The following is a 24643-nucleotide window of genomic DNA, read 5'->3' on the forward strand; positions in this document are numbered from 1 at the left end:
AAGCAACGTATACAGGTTGTGGCCATACTGGAAAAGGGACAATACTTGATCTCTCGTCTAGGATATTAAACTGGAAAAGTGGCTAAAGTCTCAGTGGGGGAGCATTTTGGGACCAGTGACCATAATTCTATTAGTTTTAGAATAGTTATGGTAAAAGATAGAACTGCTCAGTGCAAGGAGTATTGTGGCAAAGGCGGATGAGGGTAGAGTGTGGATCAGCACATGGAATTACAACATTGTAGCCATCAGTAAGACACAGTTGCAGAAGAGGCAGGACTGGCAGCTCAGTGTTCCGTGATTCCATTGTTTTAGACATGATAGAGTGGGAGGGATTAAAGGAGGAAGGGTAGCATTACTACTCAGGGAAAATGTCACAGGACAGAATGAAGAGCTCATCTACTGTGGCACTGGGGAATAAGAAAGGGATGACCAGGTTGATGGGAATATATAATTAACCACCCAATAATCAGTAAGATTTAGTGGAGTAAATTTGTAGAGAGATCACAATCTCAAGAAACATGAGGTTGTGATAGTAGGTGATTTTAGCTTTCCACATATTGACTGGGACTCCCATACTGTAAAAAGGCTGCATGAGACAGTGTTTGCCAAATGTGCTAGAGAGTGTGTGGTAGTAGATCTCCTATTAGAGAATGAGACAGGGCAGGTGGCAGAAGTTTGTTAGTTCCAAGATAAATATGGAAAAGGTTAGGTCTGGTCCTTGGGTTGAGTTTCTAAGTTGGAGAAAGGCCAATATTGATGGTATCAGAAAGCATCTGGCAAGTGCGGATTAGGACAGGGTGTTTTCCAGAAAAAGTGTGCTTGGTAAGTGGGAGGCCTTCAAAGGCGAAACTTTGAGAGTTCAAATTTTGTATGTTCCTGTCAGAATAAAAGGCAAGGATAACAGATTTAGGGAACCTTGGTTTACAAGAGATGTTGAGGCCCTGGTTAAAAAGGAGGAGGGGCATAGCAGGTGTAGGCAGGAAGGAACAGATGAGGTACTTGAAGAGTATAAGAAATGTAAGAAAACACTTCAAAGGTACATTTAATGTCAGAGAAATGGTATACAATATATATCCTGAAATTCTTTTTCTTCACAAACATCCACAAAAACAGGTGTGCCCCAAAGAATGAATGGCAGTTAAATGTTAAAACCCACCACCCCAGCTCCCCCCACCCACACATAAGCAGCAGCAAAGCAACAACTCCCCCTTCCACCAAGCACTCAAGCGTGTAGCAAAGCATCAATAAAGACACAGACCTGCAGTACCCCGAAGACTACTTGTTCACCCGGTAATTCGACATACCTCAGGCTCTCTCTCTACTAAGGGAAAAAGAGGTGTCCCTGTTTCATAGCGAGAGGGGAGACATAACAAACAACTCGCTGATTTACAATGTTAAAAGTCTGCTGCATAGCTTTTTCCGAGCTTTGTGACCAAAGAACTCAGGTCTCTGGGCACACAGCCAGCTGCCAGCTAGCTGCTTTCGATCCTCCATGTACTCCCATGACACACCAGTTTCCTGCGGAGGAACCAACCTCGAGTCCGCCCACCTCCAGAGCCACAAGATCCTGGAACCCCGAAGGTGCACTAGTCCTCTAGGTTACGTCCTTGGTGTATCGAATAGCAGCCAGTCATGAGACCCCGACAGCAGGTCCCATTCCCGCAAAGAACCAAAGTCAGCGTGTAAAAAGGAAATCAGGAAGGTTCAAAGCAGGCACAAGTTTGCTCTAACAGAGAATGTGAAGGAGAATTGCAAAGGCTTCTACAGATATATTTAAAGCTAAAAGATAGCAAAGGAGAAAATTGGTCCTCTGGATGATCAGAGTGCTAACCTATGCGCGGAGCCAAAAGAGATGGGAGATCCTAAATGGATATTTTTGCATCTGTATTTACTCGGGAGATGGACACCGTGTCTCTAGAAGTGATACAAGACAGCAGTGAGGTCATGGATGATATTTAGATTACAGAGGAGGAGGTGTTTGCTGTCCTGAGGCAAATTAAGGTAGATACATCTCCAGAGCCTGACATGGTATTCTCTCAGACCTCGTGGGACACTAATGCAGAAATTGCAGGGGCATGAGCAGAGATATTTAAAACGTTATTAGCATCATCCTCAGACGAGTGGTGTGACGGAGGGATCGGTGCCGTGCCCATTGTTGTTTGTCATCTATATCAACAATCTGGATGATACTGTAGTAAAGTGGCATAATGGACAGTGACGAAGGCTATCAAAGCTTCCAGCAGGATCCGGACAAGCGGAAAAATAGGCTGATAAATGGCAGATGGAAATTAATGCCGAAAATTGTGAGATTTTGCACTTTGGGAGGACAAACCAGGGTAGGACTTACACAGTGAGCGGTAAGGCACTGAGGAGTGCAGTAGACAGAGGGTCTGGGAATACAGGTCCATAATTCCTTGAATGGGGTGTCACAGATACATGGGGTTGTAATGGGAGCTTTTGACATAAGGCCTTCATAAATCTAAGTATTAAGTGCAAGTGTTGGGATGTTATGTTGAAGATATAAAGAAGTTGGTGAGCCCCAATTTGGAATATTGTGTCTAGTTCTGGCCACTTACCTACAGGAAAGATATTAATAAGATTGAAAGAGTGCAGATAAAATTTACAAGAATGTTGCCAGGACTTGAGGACCTGAGCTATAAGGAAACATTGAGGTTAATACTTTATTCCTTAGTGTGTAGGAGAATCAGGGGAGATAAAACTTAGAGATTCATTTTCTTGTGGGCTTTACTCAATAAATTCAATAACCATAATAGAATCAATGAAAGACAACACCAACAGGGCAGATAAGCAGTGTGCAAAAGACAACAATGTGCAAATTCAAAAAGAAAAAAGATATAATCATAATTAATAAATAAGAAATAAATATTGAGAAAATGAGACGACAAGTCCTTGAAAATTAGTCCATAGGTTGCGGGATCAGTTCAGTGATGGGGCAAGTGAAGGTGAGTGAAGTTATCCCCTCTGATCCATGAGCATGATGGTTGAGGGGGTAATGAGTGTTCCTCAACCTGATGGCATGGATCTTGAGGCTCCTGTTCATTCTTCCTGACGTCAAAAGCGAGAAGAGAACATAACCTGGATGGTGAGGGTCCCAGATCACGGATGCTGCTTTCCTGTGACAATGCTCCACATAGATGTGCACAATAGTGCGGAGGGCTTTATCTCTAATGGACTGGGGCATTCCAATGAGAAAGTATTCTTTACTTTTTGTAATGTTTTTTATTCAAGCGCATTGGTGTTTCCATACCAGGCTGTGATGCATCCAGTCAATCCACCACTCCACCACTCATCCACAGAAGTTTGTCAAAGTTTTAGATGTCATGCTAAACCTTTGCAAACTCTTGAGGAAGTAAAGCACTGTCGTGGTTCATTTGTAATTGTTTATTTGTTATTTGGAATTTGTAATTGCTGGGCCCAGGAAAGATCCTCTAAAATGATAACACTGAGGAATTTAAACCTCTCCACCTCTGATCCCTTGATGAAGACGGGCTTATGGACATCTGGTTCCCTCCTCCTGGAGTCAATAATCAGCTCCTTGATCTTGATCACATTGAGTAAGAAGTTGATGATGAGACACCACTCAGCCAGATTTTCAATCCTCGTCCTACATACTGATTCATTACTACCTTTGTTTTGGCCCGCGACAGTGGTGTCATGACCAAACTTAAACATGACATTGGAGCTGTGCTTACCCATACAGTCATAAGTGTAAAGCAAATAGAACAGGGGGCTAAGCATACAGCCTTGTTATGCATCTGTGCTGATGGAGATCATGGAGGAGATGATGTTGCCGATTCAAACTGACTGGAGTCTGCAAGTGAGGAAATCAAGGATCCAATTGCATAAGGGACTATCGAGGCCAAAGTCTTGAAGCTTATTGATTGGTCCTGAGGGGACGATAGTACTGAATGCTGAGCTGTTGTTGCTAAAGAACATCTGGATGCATGCATGTTTCCTGACCAGATGTTCCAGGGTTGAGTGAAGAGCCAATGAAATGGCATCTGTTGTGGACCTTTTGTGCTAGTAGGCAAATTGGAGTGGATACAAGTTGCTTCTCAGTCAGGAGTTGATATGTTTCATCATCAAACTCTCAGCACTTCATTGTTGTGGATGTAAGTGCTACTGGACAATAGTCATTCAGGCAGGTTACCACATGCTTCTTCGGCACTGGCATGGCTGAAACCTGCTTGAAACAGGTGGGTACCTCAGACTGCTGAAGTAAGAAGTTAAAGATCTGTGTGAACACTCCAACCAGTTGATCAGCACAGGTCTTTAGTACTCGTCCAAGTACTCCGTCTGAGCCAGATGCTTTCCATGGGATCACCCTCCTGAAGGAGGCTCTCACATCAGCCTCGGAGACTGAAGTCACAGAATAATCAGGAGCTGTGAGTGTTCATGATGGCTCCTCCATGTTTTGACGGTCAAAGCGAGCATAGAAGGCACTGAGCTCATCTGGAAGTGAAACCCTGTTGTCATCTTTGTCACTTGGTTGCACTTTAAAAGAGGTGAGAGAATTTCAGCCCAGCCACAGCTGTTGAGTGCCCTTCATTGATTCAAGTTTAGTCTGGTACTGCCACTTTGCAGGTAAGATCATACCTGGACCTCTTGTAACTTTCTTGGCTGGCAAACTTGAATGCCTCTGATCTGGCCCTCAGCAGATTGCAGGTATCTTGTTTCATCCAGGGCTTCTGGTTGTGGAAGACTCTGAAAGATTTTGTGGGGACACACTCCTCTACAACTGTTTTTATAAAGTCCGGGACAACCATGGTATGATCATTCAGATCCACAGATGAGTCCTTGAACACAGCCTAAAGAACCGACTCAAAGCAATCCCATCACTGCTCCTCTGCCTCCTGTGACCATCTCTTTGTTATCCTAATCTCTGGAGCATTGTTTTTTAGCCTCTGCCTGTATGCAGGTAGGTGAAGGACAGTCAAGTGATCAGATCTGCTGAAATGCAGTCTAGGCATGGAACGGTAGGCATTCCTTATCGTAGTATAGCAGTGGTCTAGTGTGTTGGGACCTCTGGTGCTACAGGTTTATATGCTGATGGTAATTGGGCATGGATGTCTTCAAACAAGCCTAATTGAAATCCCCGACTATGAAATGAAATGTAAACAACAGGAATTCTGCAGATGCTGGAAATTCAAGCAACACACATCAAAGTTGCTGGTGAACGCAGCAGGCCAAGCAGCATCTGTAGGAAGAGGTGCAGTTGACGTTTCAGGCCGAGACCCTTCGCCAGGACTAACTGAAGGAAGAGTGAGTAAGGGATTTGAAAGTTGGAGGGGGAGGGGGAGATCCAAACTGATAGGAGAAGACAGGAGGGGGAGGGATAGAGCCAAGAGCTGGACAGGTGATAGGCAAAAGGGGATATGAGAGGATCATGGGACAGGAGGTCCGGGAAGAAAGACAAGGGGGGGGGACCCAGAGGATGGGCAAGAGGTATATTCAGAGGGACAGAGGGAGAAAAAGGAGAGTGAGAGAAAGAATATGTGCATAAAAATGAGTAACAGATGGGGTACGAGGGGGAGGTGGGGCCTTAGCGGAAGTTAGAGAAGTCGATGTTCATGCCATCAGGTTGGAGGCTACCCAGACGGAATATAAGGTGTTGTTCCTCCAACCTGAGTGTGGCTTCATCTTTACAGTAGAGGAGGCCGTGGATAGACATGTCAGAATGGGAATGGGATGTGGAATTAAAATGTGTGGCCACTGGGAGATCCTGCTTTCTCTGGCGGACAGAGCGTAGATGTTCAGCAAAGCGGTCTCCCAGTCTGCGTTGGGTCTCGCCAATATATAAAAGGCCACATCGGGAGCACCGGACGCAGTATATCACCCCAGTCGACTCACAGGTGAAGTGTTGCCTCACCTGGAAGGACTGTTTGGGGCCCTGAATGGTGGTAAGGGAGGAAGTGTAAGGTCATGTGTAGCACTTGTTCTGCTTACACGGATAAGTGCCAGGAGGGAGATCAGTGGGGAAGGATGGGGGGGACGAATGGACAAGGGAGTCGCGTAGGGAGCGATCCCTGCGGAATGCAGAGAGAGGGGGGGAGGGAAAGATGTGCTTGGTGGTGGGATCCCGTTGGAGGTGGCGGAAGTTACGGAGAATAATATGTTGGACCCGGAGGCTGGTGGGGTGGTAGGTGAGGACCAGAGGAACCCTATTCCTAGTGGGGTAGCGGGAGGATGGAGTGAGAGCAGATGTACGTGAAATGGGGGAGATGCGTTTAAGAGCAGAGTTGATAGTGAAGGAAGGGAAGCCCCTTTCTTTAAAAAAGGAAGACATCTCCCTCGTCCTAGAATGAAAAGCCTCATCCTGAGAGCAGATGCGGCGGAGACGGAGGAATTGCGAGAAGGGGATGGCGTTTTTGCAAGAGACAGGGTGAGAAGAGGATTAGTCCAGATAGCTGTGAGAGTCAGTAGGCTTATAGTAGACATCAGTGGATAAGCTGTCTCCAGAGACAGAGACAGAAAGATCTAGAAAGGGGAGGGAGGTGTCGGAAATGGACCAGGTAAACTTGAGGGCAGGGTGAAAGTTGGAGGCAAAGTTAATAAAGTCAACGAGTTCTGCATGCGTGCAGGGAGCAGCACCAATGCAGTCATCGATGTAGCGAAGGAAAAGTGGGGGACAGATACCAGAATAGGCACGGAACATAGATTGTTCCACAAACCCAACAAAAAGGCAGGCATAGCTAGGACCCATACGGGTGCCCATAGCTACACCTTTAGTTTGGAGGAAGTGGGAGGAGCCAAAGGAGAAATTATTAAGAGTAAGGATTAATTCCGCTAGACGGAGCAGAGTGGTGGTAGATGGGAGCTGAATATCAACCGTCTCGACTTCACCGCACCTTGTCCCCATTCCAACCTCACTCCTTTGGAACGCTCTGCTCTCCACTCCCTCCGCACTAATCCTAACCTTATTATTAAACCCGCCGATAAGTGGGGTGCTGTTGTAGTCTGGCGTACTGACCTCTACCTTGCCGAGGCACAGCGACAACTCGTGGATACCTCCTCTTATTTACCCCTCGATCGTGACCCCACTAAGGAGCACCAGGCCATTGTCTCCCACACCATCACCGACTTTATCCCCTCAGGGGATCTCCCATCCACTGCTACCAACCTTGTAGTTCCCACACCTCGCACTTCCCGTTTCTACCTCCTACCCAAGATCCACAGACCTGCCTGTCCTGGCCGACCTATTGTCTCTGCTTGCTCCTGCCCCACCAAACTCATTTCTGCATACCTCGACGCTGTTTTATCACCCCTTGTTCAATCCCTTCCGACCTATGTTCGTGACACTTCTCACGCTCTTAAACTTTTCGATGATTTTAAGTTCCCTGGCCCCCACCGCTTTATTTTCACCATGGATGTCCAGTCCTTATATACTTCCATCCCCCATCAGGAAGGTCTCAAAGCTCTTCGCTTCTTTTTGGATTCCAGACCCAATCAGTTCCCCTCTACCACCACTCTGCTCCATCTAGCGGAATTAGTCCTTACTCTTAATAATTTCTCCTTTGGCTCCTCCCACTTCCTCCAAACTAAAGGTGTAGCTATGGGCACCCGTATGGGTGCTAGCTATGCCTGCCTTTTTGTTGGGTTTGTGGAACAATCTATGTTCTGTGCCTATTCTGGTATCTGTCCCCAACTTTTCCTTCGCTACATCGACGACTGCATTGGCGCTGCTTCCTGCATGCATGCAGAACTCGTTGACTTTATTAACTTTGCCTCCAACTTTCACCCTGCCCTCAAGTTTACCTGGTCCATTTCCGACACCTCCCTCCCCTTTCTAGATCTTTCTGTCTCTGTCTCTGGAGACAGCTTATCCACTGATGTCTACTATAAGCCTACTGACTCTCACAGCTATCTGGACTATTCCTCTTCTCACCCTGTCTCTTGCAAAAACGCCATCCCCTTCTCGCAATTCCTCCGTCTCCGCCGCATCTGCTCTCAGGATGAGGCTTTTCATTCTAGGACGAGGGAGATGTCTTCCTTTTTTAAAGAAAGGGGCTTCCCTTCCTCCACTATCAACTCTGCTCTTAAACGTATCTCCCCCATTTCACGTACATCTGCTCTCACTCCATCCTCCCGCCACCCCACTAGGAATAGGGTTCCCCTGGTCCTCACCTACCACCCCACCAGCCTCCGGGTCCAACATATTATTCTCCGTAACTTCCGCCACCTCCAACGGGATCCCACCACTAAGCACATCTTTCCCTCCCCCCCCCCTGCATTCCGCAGGGATCGCTCCCTACACAACTCCCTTGTCCATTCGTCCCCCCCCATCCTTCCCCACTGATCTCCCTCCTGGCACTTATCCTTGTAAGGGGAACAAGTGGTACACATGCCCTTACACTTCCTCCCTGACCACCATTCAGGGCCCCAAACAGTCCTTCCAGGTGAGGCAACACTTCACCTGTGAGTTGACTGGGGTGATATACTGCGTCCGGTGCTCCCGATGTGGCCTTTTATATATTGGCGAGACCCAACGCAGACTGGGAGACCGCTTTGCTGAACATCTACGCTCTGTCCGCCAGAGAAAGCAGGATCTCCCAGTGACCACACATTTTAATTCCACATCCCATTCCCATTCTGACATGTCTATCCACGGCCTCCTCTACTGTAAAGATGAAGCCACACTCAGGTTGGAGGAACAACACCTTGTATTCCGTCTGGGTAGCCTCCAACCTGATAGCATGAACATCGACTTCTCTAACTTCCACTAAGGCCCCACTTCCCCCTCGTACCCCATCTGTTACTCATTTTTATGCACACATTCTTTCTCTCACTCTCCTTTTTCTCCCTCTGTCCCTCTGAATATACCTCTTGCCCATCCTCTGGGTCCCCCCACCCCGTCTTTCTTCCCGGACCTCCTGTCCCATGATCCTCTCGTATCCTCTTTTGCCTATCACCTGTCCAGCTCTTGGCTCTATCCCTCCCCCTCCTGTCTTCTCCTATCATTTTGGATCTCCCCCTCCCCCTCCAACTTTCAAATCCCTTACTCACTCTTCCTTCAGTTAGTCCTGACGAAGGGTCTCAGCCTGAAACGTCAACTGCACCTCTTCCATGAAATGAAATGTGTTGGGGTAGACCGTTTCTTATTTGGTGACAGCATTATGCAGTATCTCAAGCCCTTGATTATAGTCACCGCCTGGTGGTAGGGAAACTACGGTCAGGATCACAGAGAACTCCTAGTAAACAGATTGATACCTGGGACCACTTAACTCGAAGTCTGGTGTGGATCCCACTACACCACCAGCCAACACGAGGCCGATAGTTGTGATGAATTGGCATATCGGAGAAAGATTTAAAATCTGATTGAATCGTGCCACAACATCAGGGAAACCAAAGAACTGATTGACTACAGGAGGGGGAAATGAGAGGCCCTTGAACTGATCAGTGGAGGAAAGGTGGAGAGGGTCAGTAACTTAAAAATTCCTCACTATTTAAAAGGTATTTAGACAAGTACATGGATTGGAGAGATTTAGAGAGATACTGGCCAAGCACAGGGAAATGAGAATTGTTCAGGTAGGCACCTTGGTCTGGATGGATGAGCTGGGCTGAAGACCTGGTTTTGTGCTGAACAACTTCACTGCTCTATGTGACTAGTGACAGAATCATGTTGGAATTGGTATAAATTGCAAAGGATAAAGTTTTGGATTTGTAGGTGGGGGTGGGGAGTGGAAGATTAGTTTGCGTCCCAGGGGAAATTTATCTTTGAGCTCTCCAGTTGGTTTTGAGAGCAGACTTGAATGAAAGAGAGGAAATGCAGCTGAAACCTCCACCCACTATAGCAGAGAGATACTATGCTTCACGGAGGCGGAGGATGTAACTGAGGCACCAGAGCAGACAGCCTCATTATTGGACAAATGCAATGGAAGCAAGGACACTGGGAAAAAAAAACTTGGCATTCTTACAGGATGCAGGAGGAGAGGATGTACAGTCAAAGTAGCTGTGGGAGTCTGGGATGATTAAAAAAAATTTTAGTGTCTGATAGAGACAGAGCGATCCAGAAAGGAAAAAAGAAATGTCAGAGATGGACCACGCAAATGGGAGAGCACTGACATGTGAAATCAGGTTATATTTTCCTGCACTGCAGTAAACAAGTTCAAGTGTAATTGTAATTCAAACATATATGTGAACACAGCCAAATAAAGCAGCATTTCTTCAGGGCAAGGTGCAAAACAGTACTGAAGATTACACAAAGTACACAGCAGTTCTTCATCACATGCTATGGTAGCTGCAGACAAATACAATTCAGCTTGCCTTCCTCCAAATGAGCACTAGAAAGAAGCACCAGTGGGGGGAGGGGGCAGCCCCCAACCCAACACGGAGGCCTCGGCTCTCTCCTCCAGCCTCTTCTCTCCTGGGTGGCTACAACAGGTGACACCGTGCAATGAAAGGCTGGTTTGTGCAACAACTGTGGCAATGCAGCTCCCCCATCTTTGGTCTTGTCAGTTAACCAGTGAACCAAACTTGCAGTAATCTACATTAGCAATGTCCAATAGGGTCATGTAATCACAATAAAGAAGTCAAAGACAATAATTTGCACTGTTTCTTAGACCACGCACCACCTCCGTAAAACAACGGTTCTGTAACAAGTACAGGTGACAACGCGGGATGCAATAAGTTTGACTCCATTGCAATCCAGCAACACTCTAATGGGGTAGGCCTGTACTTGTTGTTCTTAATATCCATCAGTGTCTTGTAATTGTAAAAAAAGAAAGATGGAAAGGGTGAATAATTACAGCTTTGTTTGGATCTGGAAGGCTGCTGCAAACGTGCACGCCACCATCTTGAAGTGAGTACACTTCAAGGTACTTGTGGCTGTAAGGAGCTTCACAACTTCCTGAGGCTATGAAAACTATTATAGACCATTATTTTTTGAGTTGCTGGTTATTGCTGGACTGGGTGAATGTCAAACAATTTACATCTACCATTGTTCCTCTCAGGATATAGAAGCTCAGATGAATTGTGCTGGACAACAATAACTTGCAGTTGTGTGCATTTTTAACACAGCAAAGTGTTAGAGGGCTACTCTATGCTGTATGGGTAGCTAAAAGCGATGAGTTAGAGTGACACCTTGAAAAGAAATAGAAGAGAGTTCTTTTCAAGTCCAGGATTCATCTAGAATACACAATGATTATTACAGTGGCAATTATGTCAGGGCTGATACATCAATGTTTCTTTGGATCAGCAAACTCACAAGAATTGACAATACATGAAACACCTATTATAACCTCACTCCTTCTTTTCCAAACAACTTGTTGCCAATTTGATCCTTGATTTGTCATGACCTCTTATAGGCTTTTCCTGCATACTCTGGCTCAAGTAATAGAGACAATGTGTCATAAACTTTAAAGTTTTTCACAAAAAAGGAACTGAATCCTGGAAACTTAAAATATATGTCAAGTTGATCAGGGGGGTGGAGGACACCCAAAGATACAATATTCCTTCACTTTAGAGTGAAACACAGTAATGACCATTTCGAGGTCACTTTGTGTTGAACAGAAATTGAACTGGACACCTCTGGATACGAGTCACCACACACGATGACGTAATTCTCCATGCAACATTCATTTTGGAGCACTGCAGAGGAACTTGGACTAAGCTGTCCTCAAGGCAACCATTGTGCTCTTTCCAACACAATCATACTTACTTTTAATCATTCTGTAGCCTGGTCCCTACACAGCCCTAAGCACAGGCTAACACCTCAAATCTTCAAGGTGACAGATTCTTTCATTTCCTTGTTTTCCAACACAAATCCAGGCCTCAATTTTCAAACCCCAATTCTCAATTGCCAGTTAATGTCTAAGGAAGGAAATTATTTCTGTTAACCCTAATGTCAAGAAGCAATCAACATTCAGCAAACCATTCCCTGAAGAATTCAACAACTTTAAACAACACAAGAACAGATCAAGAACTTACAGATTTCCAGCCAATTAAATTCAACCTACAACTAACTTGCAAACAGTTGATATAGTTGCTTAAATAACACTGGTGAAATGTGCTTCCAGATGCTAAACTCATATTCAACTATGCTTTTTTTAACAACTGTGTGATCTGGCATCAAATCAGAATTGCATACTGAATGACATTATGATTATGTATTCCTGCCAACTTCCACCAGTTCTTGCTTGCTGCATTATGCCAGCACCTTAATCAATGAGTCCTATGGGAACTCCGGCACAAATGTGCATGTGCTCACTAGTTGGTTCATTGGAACAATTTGCTACCTACACTGCTGCCCCACCACCAACCCCATAAAAATGCAGCAACAAGTTAAACATTATCTTCGTTCCTTCAGGAACCCAAACAATTCGAAGCTACATGAATACATGAATGCGGTGGATATATACAGGACTTGTACCAGTAAAACCAAATTACCTGCATCTCCTTGCAGAATGTTGCCGTTGGACCAAATAGAATCTGACATTGTTCATCTGCTGTGTAGATCACCCCTGGCAACTTGGATGATAACATCACTGAGTTGAGGCTCTGAGGATCTGTGTGCAGTAAACAATTACTGACCTTTGACCTGCCAATACATGTAAATTCGTGAGTTATAACAAAAAGATGTTGTGCATTTTGTTTTGCTTTTTTTAAAAAATGAAAATAAATTTGCAGCTGGAGTGGTATGGCTTCAGTTTGACAACTTAATAACACTTGGCTTAAACAGCACCAGAACAGGGAAGTAATGTAAAGATAAATTAAGAGATCTAGATCCTATGAGGCAACTGACGTAAAGGGAGCTTTATTAGCAAAACTAACTATTATGTTGTTATACTAACCATTGTTCCCCAAGATCAGGCCCCTTCCAGGATTGGTTGATTTATCATGGAAAATGTTCAAATAAACATCATTTCATTTGTTAGTTTCTGAAGTAAATTTTAAGGAAAGTAGAAGTTTGAAATAATGTGAGTTAAATGCTCTTTAAGATGGTAAAAAGAATTGATATATTGTGATTCTGACAAAATTTTGATAACATAAAATATTTGATTATACCTAATATACCTGTTGTTAAATCCTGCTCATCTCTCTCTTCACTTAGTTCAAATCTGTTTTATATTTACTTTCTTCTTCAATATATTACACCACCTACTACTTCCCTACTATTCTGTTCTTGAATGTGAATTAGAAGCAGAGTCAGGTTGAATATCACTGGCATATGTTGTGAAATCCTTATAGTGGCAGCAGTACATTGAAATACATAATAATAAAAACTATAAATTACCATAAGTATACATAAAAAAGTAAATTAAATGTACTGCAAAAAGAGAGATAAAATAGTGAGATAGTGTTCATGGATTCATTATGCATTCAGAAATCCATGGCAGAAGGGAAGAAGCTCATCCTAAAATGTTGAATGTATGTCTTTAGGTTCCTCTACCTCCTCCTTGACGATAGCAATGTGAAGAGAACATGTTTGGGTGACGAAGGACCTTAATGATGGATGCTGCCTTTTTGAGGCAACGCGTTTTGAAGGTGTCCTTGATGTTGGGGAGGCTAGTGCCCATGATGGAACTGGTTGTGCTTGCAAATTTCTGCAGCATTTTCCATGCCTTGGCCCCTCCATATCAGATGGTGAGGCAACCAGTTAGAATGACCTCCACGGTTCATCTATAGAAATTTGTAGGTTTCTTTGCTGACAGAGTAAGTCTCCTCAAACTCGTGAAAAAATATAGTTGCTGTTGTGCCTTCCATGTAATTGCATCAATATGTTGGGCCCAGGATAGATAGTCAGAGATGTTAACACCCAGGAACTTGAAACTGCGCACTCTTTCCACTGCTGATCCCTCAATGAGGACTGGTGTGTGTTCCCTCGATTTCCCCTTCCTGAAGTCCACAATCAATTTCTTGGTCTTACTGATGTTGAGAGCAAGGTTGTTGCTGCACCACTCTACCTGCTGATCTAACTCACTCTGGTACACTTTCTAATCACCATCTGAAATTCTGCCAACAATAGTTCAGAATCAGAATCAGATTTATTATCACCGGCATGTGACGTGAAATTTGTTAACTTAGCGGCAGCAGCAGTTCAATACACTACATAATCTAGCAGAGAGAAGAAAAAAAAATATAGAAAATAAAACATAATCATAATAAATAAACAAATAAATCGGTTACATATATTGAATAGATTTAAAAAAGTGCAAAAACAGAAATACTGTATATTAAAAAAAAAGTGAGGTAGTGTCCAAAGATTCAATGTCCATTTAGGAATCGGATGGCAGAGGGGAAGAAGCTGTCCCTGAATTGCTGAGTGTGTGCCTTCAGGCTTCTGTACCTCCTTCCTGATGGTAACAGTGAGAAAAGGGCAATGACAATAGTTGTGTCATTGGCAAATTTATAGATGGGATTTGAGCTATGCCTAGACACACAGTCGTAGATGTAGAAAGAGTAGAGCAGTGAGCCAATAACACGTCCTTGAGGTGTGCCAGTGTTGATTGTCAGTGAGGAGGAGATGTGATTTCCAATCTGCACAGGCTGTGGTCTTCCAGTGAGGAAATCAAGGATCCAGTTGAAGGTGTAAGTATGGAGGCGTAGATTTTGGAGTTTGTTGATTAGAACTGAGACTATGATTGTGTTGAACAATGAGCTCTAATCAATAAGCAGTAGCCAGATGTTGGCATTACTATTGTCTAGGTGTCCAAGGCTGAGTGGACAGCCAGTGAGGTTGCATCTGCTGTAGACCTATTGTGGCGATAGGCAAATTGCAGTGGGTACAGATCCTTGCAGTAGAAGTTGATTCTAGCCATGACCACCTCTTAAAATACTTCATTACAGTAGATCGGAGTGCAACCGGGCGATAGTTGTTGAGGCAGCCAGCAAAACCTTCATCACCACTACAGTTTAGCAAGACTAATGACCATTCTAACCAACACACACAAAAGACTGGAGGAACTCAGTGGGCCTGGCAGCATTTATGGAAAACAGTACAGTCGACATTTCAGGCTGAGACCCTTCATTCAGATGTAGGTACTTCCAGCATCTGCAGATTTTCTCTTGTTAATGACGACTCTGATCATTTTGCACTAAGATGGACTGTGATCTTTTTCTTGCAAATGTGCTGTATAATTTATGTTTTTCTGCTGAATATTGCCTATATGATGCTAAGTGCCTGTGATGGTGCTGCAAGCAAGTTTTTCATTGCACCTGTGCATACAGGTACTTGTGCAATGACAATAAACTCCACCTTGACTTTAATTATCACACTGGCAATTAATTATCGACACCTCTTTTCCTCTTTTAAGTCTTCCCTGATCTTGTCTTTCATTCCTAGTTAGTTCTTTGTTGAATCAGGAATTTTAATTGCTTACCAAAGTAAATAATTAGCATATCCAAGCTTTGTCATTTCCTTTCATAAACCTGGGAATTTGAAAATAATCCCACCAGTATCTTGACAGTATTTGGAATCTGGGCAGCTCTGATCAGGATTCAATGTAATTTATACAGAATATTTCATCTGCAACCATGTTTAAAATGTTTCAATTTATGGTATTAAATATCATCTATTTACATTAAGCAAAATTAAACTTTTTAATACATTTCCCGCAATCCAGTTCTTGTAGCTCATCAGAGCTAACATTATTCCCACAAAACTAAAGCTGACCTATTATAAAGATCATTCCCCAATCAGGCTACATTATTAAACCCCACACACCATACAAACGAGTAAGATTAGCTCTTGATTACATTGTCACAGGAAGCACTTTAGATTTGGATAACAAAATATAGAAAAGGGGTCAGGGTCACTGTCTTGTAATAGTAAGAATTGGCAAAATTACATCTCTAATCAAAGCATTCTTATCTCCAAGCTTAGAGGAATTACAGCTTCTGACTGATGACACTTCTTTACTCAAAGCTGGAGGAAAATTGTGCTTACAGGTAAGATTATGTAATAAATTAAAATATGCTGCTCCTAAAATAGAAAGCCATTTCTACTTTAATTTATATTAATTATCAAAATGACACACCACTAATGCTTTGTTTTGCTGAAATAATAAATATGATAAACTTTTTTGTGATTACACTTTAGAACATTGTACTTATGGAAAAAACGGTAGTTTTGATATGAATTTCATCCTACGTTGTTTTTGCACAGATTTGTTCTCTTTCACAAATGTAATATTTTTGCTGTACTTCTGTTGTGCGTCATAGTTTACTTTGCATTACCAATATGACACAGAAGTTGTCACTGAACAAGAAAACATTTTTCAATCAAATATCACATGCTTTATTAAGCTTTCTGGACCAATGACAAAGATCATTGTTCACTGTTACACCGGGTCAAAGTTGTGAAGCTCAATATTTGACTGTATTATGTATATGTAATTAAATTTCAAGGACCTCGGAGTTTAAGTCAGCAGCTCACTATCATTTTCACAGAGGATATGAGGTAAAAATTTTCTGGTACAATCACATCCCATGAGCACATTAAGAAACAAATAGATACATGCTGCTGTATTATTGTTTTTAATTATATCTACCATTATCCAACTTCAGGGTTGATCCAATCTTAATTATTGAAATAGTTAGACATATCCTTTAAGGGAAATCTAACAATGAGGACAACATAAACTTACTTCTCATATATCCTTACAACACTGCAGGAGCCCATTTCCATCTATTGAACTTACACTGGCCCACAGACTGATCCATTCTTAAGTGATTTTCCTTACACCTTACTCTCCCCACATTCCTATCAACAGTTGCTAGATTCTACCATTCATCCACACACCAAGGGTAACTTATTGTGTCCAATTAACCTTCCAACCTGCACCTCTTTGGGAAGTGGGACATAACCAGGGGAAGCACGCACAGGCATGGTGTACACTTGCAATCCCCTCAGCATCAGCACTGGAAGCAGGTCTGGTAGCTCCAGCCTACGTTGCCCTCAAATGCTGACTCTTGCTTATCTTTCTATCATCTGCTCTTTAAATCAATAAATGCTTTAAAAAATAGTGATGTTCATTTTAACTTTACTCAATATAATCTGGCTTGTAAACAATTCAACCTTCAAATGTCCTGATTTGCCAAAAGATATTTCACACATTTTATAATGTAGGTTATAGACATAAATAGACAATACCTATATATTCGAGTATGCAGGTTACATCTGTCTTAACCTAATTAAATAAAGTATTTATCAATTGGACCAAAGGCAGTCACTTGCAACAACATGGTTCATTTTCAAGCTGCCAAATGTTAATCAAATCATCAAGGCCAATTAGCTAAAAATTTATGAACAGAATTTTTATTATGAAGACAATTTTAACCACACAGCAAGCAATCTCTTTATTTGGCAGAAGCATTGTGTTTTACCATGGACAAAATAAAACAAGGAACGGAAACATCTGCATGAGATCTGATGGCTTTCTTAGCTGGCTATCATTAAAGTTAATGGTATTCCAACCTTGCTTAGCAGCTTTACCAGATGAAAGAAGGTGTTTCATCTTTATCCTCCACTAACCATGGATAAATCAGACAACCTTATTTAGGTTGTCATATGATTTCAAAACATTCTTGTCCTTGAACTTCATTGTTTATCCACCAGAAACTGTAGCCCAGAGCATATTGTCCTAGTGTCTCTTTTCTACAACTTAAAGCCTTGGCATCTCCATAAAAATGAAAGAAGACTGGGTATATCTATTCCAATGGCTCTACTATTCAGGTATCATGTGTTTTAGGTACTAATTTAATTGTCTTGATCAATTACCTTAAAAGCCTATTCATTTCCCTGCAGGACCATGAGATGCAACTACTCTGTGGTCGTAAGTGCTTAGCACCCTGATCCCAACGACACATGCTAAATTTACCCACATTAAGGAACGTCTGCCACATTTGGCCCAATTCTCCTTTGTATCCTAATCAATGGTCAGTCTCTTTTAATTTGAGATCCAATCTTTTGGGAACATCTTGAGAGATCATCAGCAAATAGTTTTCTAAGTGCCCTCTAAAAATGCAAATGTGGGACACTAGAAATGAATTTCTACTAACGATTGGATGTATGGAACTAACCATCAATAGGTAAATCCAGTCTACAAGAAAGCATCTGAGATATTTCCCAGCTTAAAATCTTCCTGGCAGTCACAGGATACAAATTTTCTTACCAGAACTTTTATGAATCTTGTTTTGGGGAAAATCAGAGTGCCCAGTGTCTACCTGGATATCTGTTTCCAATGCTGGGTGTTGTAGTTTCCTCCAATATCTCACACACTTGTGAACTGGTAGCTTAATTGGCTGGTGTAAATTGCCACCAATAAGTAGGTGAGTTGTAGAATTGGGTGAATTAATGGCAATGAGGGGAGAATAAGAGATCAGAATCAGATATATTATTACTATGACATGGAATGCGTTGCTTTACAGGAAAAAAAATACTATGAATTGCAAAGTAAATCACGCAAAAATAATGAGCTAGTGTTTTGTTTTCATGAACCATTAAAAATTCCAATAGTGGAGGGGAAGCAGTGATTTATGAATCATTGAGTGTGGGTCTTCAAGCTCTTGAACCTTTTCTCTGATGGTAATGCCAAGATAGATTAATATACGATTAAAATAAATGGATGGCTGATGGTCAGTGTTGACTTAGTGGGCTGCAGGACCTGCTTATGTGCCGTATCTCTCCAAATCTATAATATACTGATTTTGTGACGCAGAAAACTGCTGATGAGTTCATGAGTTATCAGCTCAGCTGTCATCTACCAAACTTGACTGTTCTCTGACAATGAAGATGTTCAAGGCCACATGTACGAGGAGCCTTGCTCTTCTTTCAGCTTTACTACTTATTTGCATGCCATAGATCTGATAGTGATAGCAAGGCAAATGTATGCAATACATGGTCTGTAACTATTAGAGCAGAAGTGGGGATGGGATGGGCAAGTATTTTGGCAATGTTGTTTTCTAGGCCTTCTGTTTTATTGAACAAAACGGATAGACTATTGATTATTCAATTTTATCTGCAGATCCCATTTAATCATTTTGGGAATGTGAAAGATTAATGTTTGTTTTAATTATAAAAACACAACCCCAGAATTCTCAATTCTCATTGAAGGGGTTTTGCTATAATGAATCAACTTATCTTGGATACTACCGGGACAGAATGTTGGATTCCATTCTAAAACTTAATGTTTATGTGATCATCATTTCCAAGATGCAGTACAACTCACAAGATTGAAATCCCATATTCAAATTGGCAATTTGCATAAATAGTTTAGTTTTCCAGAATCTGAGGTTGATACATGATTCTGGACACAAGGCATTATCCAACAAGACTGGCCTCCTTAATGGTAATGAAATGCAGATACAACTGATGCACATACTGGGTAAAAAAAACTGGGATTCAAGTACTCTGCTGTTACATACTTTATAGATATCTTGTGATTGTCTTATGAGGATGTTGTAATAGTCCTGCGGAGGTCACATGATGTCATTTTCCCACGATGTGAGGTCACGTGACCACCTGTTCTCACCAGGTATATAAGTGTAGACCCCTGCTGACGCAGTTAGTTTTCAGTTAGATCGTCAGTCAAATACTTCGCTACTCTGCTTATTAATCTCATGATGCAGTATAGTTTTAAAACGGAGTTTTACTTTCTATTGTAAGGTACAGAAGTGTTGGGCTGGCAGTTTCACCAATAGCTGCCAGATTTGTTGATGTACTTTTTCAGTAATATTGGAGGTGAAGATGGGAACCTGAAGGAGTCGTTCGACAGTTTTGGAGTGAATCGACCATTATTGAATTCGTTCAAGTAAGATTGATCTGCATGAGATAACCTTTGCTAAAAGCAGCAGAAAACGTTGTGCAGTATCTAGTCCACGGAGGAAAAAGGTCAGTGCCTTTAAACCGTTTTATTTCCGTCCTCGTGAGTCCTGTGGACAAGGCAAGTTCCGGCTGGGATCGGCAGTAATGTTGAGTCTTCGAGGAATTCTTTACTTCAGGAAAGTCTCTCCTAATTGACTGTATAAATCTCTTGGACTTTCAAATTTACCATTCTAAGAACTGTGTTTGAATTTACCACTTTAAGACTGTTTTCGCATTTATAAAACCTGACTCACTTCTATATTCATTGTTGCCGGTCACGTGACACTGCACAATAAATTAGAGACTTGCCATCTCACTATACAGAACAGAAGGTCATTCAACTCCATGAGCCAAGTTACACATGCTCAGATGGCTAATTTGTACCTTAGCTCCATCAGGTCTTGAAGAGTCTCCATTTTCTGAAAAAGCAATTACATCGATACACTTTCCAATTGGGTTTATTACATTTGTACATCTGCATCGTAGACATGCCACCTACCATGCGGACTTGTATTTCCTTGCAGGCTGAAACAGGTTTCTTTAAAATGTTTGGAAGCTGTAGGAGATGTTGGGGTATTGCAACTGCTTCCAGCTATCAACTTCAGCTTAATAGTAGCGCTCCTGCCTGTGAGTCAGAGAAGGTCTCCCTCCTTTTTTTCTATGTCACAGTATGATACTCTGTGCAGTGCTCAGAAGTGATGGAATTTTGGAATTGTATTTCCAGTTGAGATCTTAAACCCATGTCTCAGCTACCCTCAAAAGCTGATGCAGGAGAATCAGGAAATATAGGGGAGGCTTGACTGAAAAAGCAGAGCAGCAGAGATGATTCAGCGATGAATGGCAACTTTAGTATAGACCAACAAATAATAAGCTATGCGGGACCTCAAAGCAAGAGAGAACATATACTGAGCACCACAGGGAACAAGGCAACTGAAAGTTAAGATCAACTGGTTGAGTCTGGGTGGTTCAATGGGCGCACAAAGGACTGTGGATGAGAGCTCGGTTGAAATAGGACGCAGATGATGAGATGGAAATGGATGGAAGTTGATTCCGGTTAGCAGAATGGAGACTAGGAGGTGCCTATCTGTGCAGACCTGAAAGGACCCACTCTCCTACGGCCAGTATGAGATGGCTCGGGATGATCTGGATGGGTCCGGTGAAACTCCTTGATGAGCAATGGATCCAAGATGAAACTGCACGACCTTTCCTCTGGGCCGTACCCTTCCCATTTGACTAAGTACTGCACACCTCGCCCATGCCAATGTGTATGCATCAACTGGGGAACCAGGTACACTGGATAAACTTCTACCATCCTACAATCTGGAGATGTAGGCTCAGGTATGTTGAATAGTCCATGGACAACAGGCTTGAGGCAGGACTCGTGGAAAGTAGCTGTGATCTTGAGGGACAGTGGCATCTGGAGACAGTTACCAACTGAATTGATGCAATGGGTAACCTTGAAAAGATTACTCGATGCACAGGGCCATATCTTGAGCGAACAGCCAGAGATGGTCCCCAGGTCAGAGTAGTCTGGCTGGGTGCTTCCGGTGGTTGGCCTGACAGCATTAGGCACAGTTGGCAGTTAGGATGGTCCTTCAGGCCTTCTTCCAAGCTGGCATTGGCAAACCAGGGCCCTGGCATATAGGACCTCCACCATTGGCTCCTCTGTGATGTACAGTGGAGGTTGGTAGCCATGAGGCACTTCAAAGTGTGACATGCCCATGGCAGAGGAGATGTGTAAATTGTGGGATTGTTAGGCGCAGAACAGATACTACTTCCATGTGGACGGTTTAGAGGTGGTGAAGCAATGCAGAAACCCCTCCACTTGCTGACTGGATCTTTCTGACTGACCGATGGTCTGTGGATGATAGCCAGATGACAAACTTACTGAGGTGCAGAGGAGAGAACAGAAGGCTCGTCAGAAGCATGAGACGATTTCTGGGCCTCAGTCTGACACAAAGTCCTGAGGGAAGCCATGGAGGCGAACTCCATTTTGGAGAACCAGGTCCACTGTGTTAGCACCTGACAGATGTCTTGGGTGGGGGGGGGCAAAGTAGTGGGCCACCTTGGAGAAATAATTCACCACCATCATGTTCTCTGTAGTCCCACTGCAAGGTGGGAAACCCCATGATGTAATCCATGACGTGAGACCATGGGTGTCAGGGGGCTGCAGCAGCCCAGAGGGCTGCTCGTTGGAGGTTTTGGAGTGGGCACATTGAGGGCAGGCAGCAATGAACTGATGAATATCTCTGATCATGATGGTCCACCAGAACCAGTTTCGCAGAAAATCCAGAGTCCGTTGTGCTCCTGGATGGCCGGACAGAGTTTTTGAGTGGGCCCACTGGAGTACATCCGTCACTGGCATGTGGTTGTCAGGGCAGGCTTGTGCTGTAGTGTGTGGAGGTTTAGGGTTTCAATATTGCAGATGATTAGGATTTGTGAGGATGGAATGATGGGCTGAGATCGATCTCCGTTTCAGCTGGATTGAACTGCAGTGACAGGGTGTCCACTGTAGTGATTATGGAGTCGGTTAAGTAGGAGATGATGGAGTTGAATTGCTCAATAAAAGGGCCCTGGAACCCTGACGTTGGTTAGGTTGGCGGGTCTGGTGTATGTATGAGGTTCTTGTAGTCAGTTCAGATCAGGACGGGCTCGCTGTTTCCCATCAGCCAAGGTTTCCATTCCTCTAAAACCATTTGATGGTGAGCAGCTCCCTGATTTCTACTCCAGAATGGCATAGTGTAGAGTCGAACTTGTATGGGAAGGAGGAACAAAGGTGTGTCCTCGCATCTGGTCCTTACTGCGCAAGGATGCCCATGTCAGATGCTTCCACCTTAACCACAAATGGTCCAGAGGGGTTCAGATGGCGGAGAATGTGAGCAATGGTGAAGCATCTCTTGAGCTCCTCAAAAGCATGGTTTGCAGCAGCAGGTCAGGTTATACATGAGGTAGTGATTTGGTGAGGGAGGTGAGAGGACTGATGATTTGTAGTTCCTGATAAAATAGTAGTAGAAGTTGGAGAAACCCAAGGTGCCCTCTAGCTTTTTGAGGGAGCACAGTGTTATTCAACACTGCACACACTTTCTCTGGGTCCATGGTTATTGTTTTAGAGAGAACAGACATATTTCAGGAAGGAAATGACTGTGTATGGAACTGGCATTTTTCCAACATGCAGTACAGACAGCTGGCTTTCAAGGAGATGCTGAAGGACTGAACAGATGTGACAGTCCTTGTAGAAGATGAGAATGTCGTCAAGGTAGACAAACACGTACCTGTGTAGCACGTCTTGCAGGATCTTGTGAATGAAGGCTTGGAAAATGGCTGGACTGTTGGAAAATCCAGAAGGCATCACGAAGGCTGTGCTGGAATCCACCAGAGCCTTATAGGTATTAATCATGATGGTTTTATTGTCCCAGTTAGCAGCAGCCCAGACTAGAGTTCGTTCAGTCAAGAGAGAAATGAAGAAGACAATCTTGGCTTGGTTCATAGAAAACAGAGATGGCTGGAAGTTCAAAGTCTGAGACACACTGAGACAGGAAGCTACAGCATAGAGTTGGGGATCCATTGAAGCATTCGGGCACCCAAATCTGGCGCTCTGAAGGAAGACGTTGACTAGCATGGGGTTGCTGCAGTGAGACAGAAAGTTGGTTGAGAGTGGCGAGCAGATGGTCAATGGATTTTTGCTGCCTCTGGATCCTATACCTGTGTCAGCAGTAGACTTCCATTAGGCGAGAAAACTCTGCTGAGTCAATCGCATGTTCACCTATCCTGTCAGGATTTGTACAGGAGGCTTGACACAAAAGCAGAGCAGCAGAAACAGTCCAGTGATGAATGGTAATGATAGACTGCAAAATAACAAGCCACAAGGGGCCACAAAACAAGAGAGAGCAGATATAAACACCATAGGCAACAAGGTAACTGAAGACTCGGGACAACCTGTTGAGACTGGCTGGTTCGATGGGTATACAAGAACTGTGGCTGAAAGCTGGGTTTAAATAGGCTGCAGGTGATGCATTGGGAATGAGTGGCAGGTGACTCCTATTAGTTGTGTGGAACTGGGAGGTGCTTGCTTGTGCAGTCCTGACAAGAAATGCCTTGACAATAATTTTAAAATATCTGGTGATTTCTGATGGTTCTCTATCAAATATCTATTGCTCAGATGTGACTAAAAACAAATTATTTAATCCTTATATATTTATAGTTTCTGTTATCATGTAGAAAAGGTAATCGGGTCTTGTTTCTTCCCCTACACTGGAAAAGGCACTGTACTTCAAAATACTTTAGCAAGCTTTAAGGCATTTCAGATTGTTCTGATATCATGAAGAATGTTGAAGAAATTGAAATTCTTTCTTTTATTGTTATAATAATGTCATTGTCAAACTGATAACCGAAAATATCAGGATTGAACATCTTATATTGCAGGAGGAACAAGCAGGCTAGTTGGCTAACTAGAGTGGTATTACTTTACAGCACTTGTGGTGAAGAACTCAGTAATACATTTTCCATTAAACTTTTTGTTGTGTACATTAAGTCAGATTCCAGTAAATGGAAAGAATAGAATTTAAATTATATTTCAATCTCCATTTGTTGTAGCAGTCCATCTTGCATTTAAACTCATGAAACTGCCATTTAACCTCATGTCATCTTAGTCTCTTGGTTCTTCACTTGGATTTGCAATGAACTGATGTCATTAATTAAAAGTTGAGAATGGATTTGCTTTGACCAAATATCTCAGTTGAACCGTATAATGTGATAATCAACCCATTTTCTTGCAATGTTGATTGTGCAAAATTTCAATGCTGAGCAATCTTTTCTTGTGAG

General features: G+C 43.0%; 1 protein-coding gene across 5 annotated transcripts in view; it reads right to left on the minus strand.

Moving 5' to 3' along the window:
- The window catches only part of LOC140211678 (A disintegrin and metalloproteinase with thrombospondin motifs 19-like), a 387009-nt gene that overhangs the window by 167708 nt on the left and 194658 nt on the right, over positions 1-24643 (minus strand). For all 5 annotated transcript variants that reach the window (XR_011889546.1, XR_011889548.1, XR_011889547.1 and 2 more), the window contains one exon: positions 12406-12556. Coding sequence is in view for 2 of the 5 variants with exons in the window: in XM_072281716.1 (XP_072137817.1) it covers positions 12406-12556 (151 nt within the window). In the remaining 3 variants the exon portion in view is untranslated. The remainder of the gene's footprint in view (positions 1-12405; positions 12557-24643) is intronic.

The sequence above is a fragment of the Mobula birostris genome, chromosome 17 (assembly GCF_030028105.1).
Source record: "Mobula birostris isolate sMobBir1 chromosome 17, sMobBir1.hap1, whole genome shotgun sequence".
Taxonomy (NCBI): Eukaryota; Metazoa; Chordata; class Chondrichthyes; order Myliobatiformes; family Myliobatidae; genus Mobula; species Mobula birostris.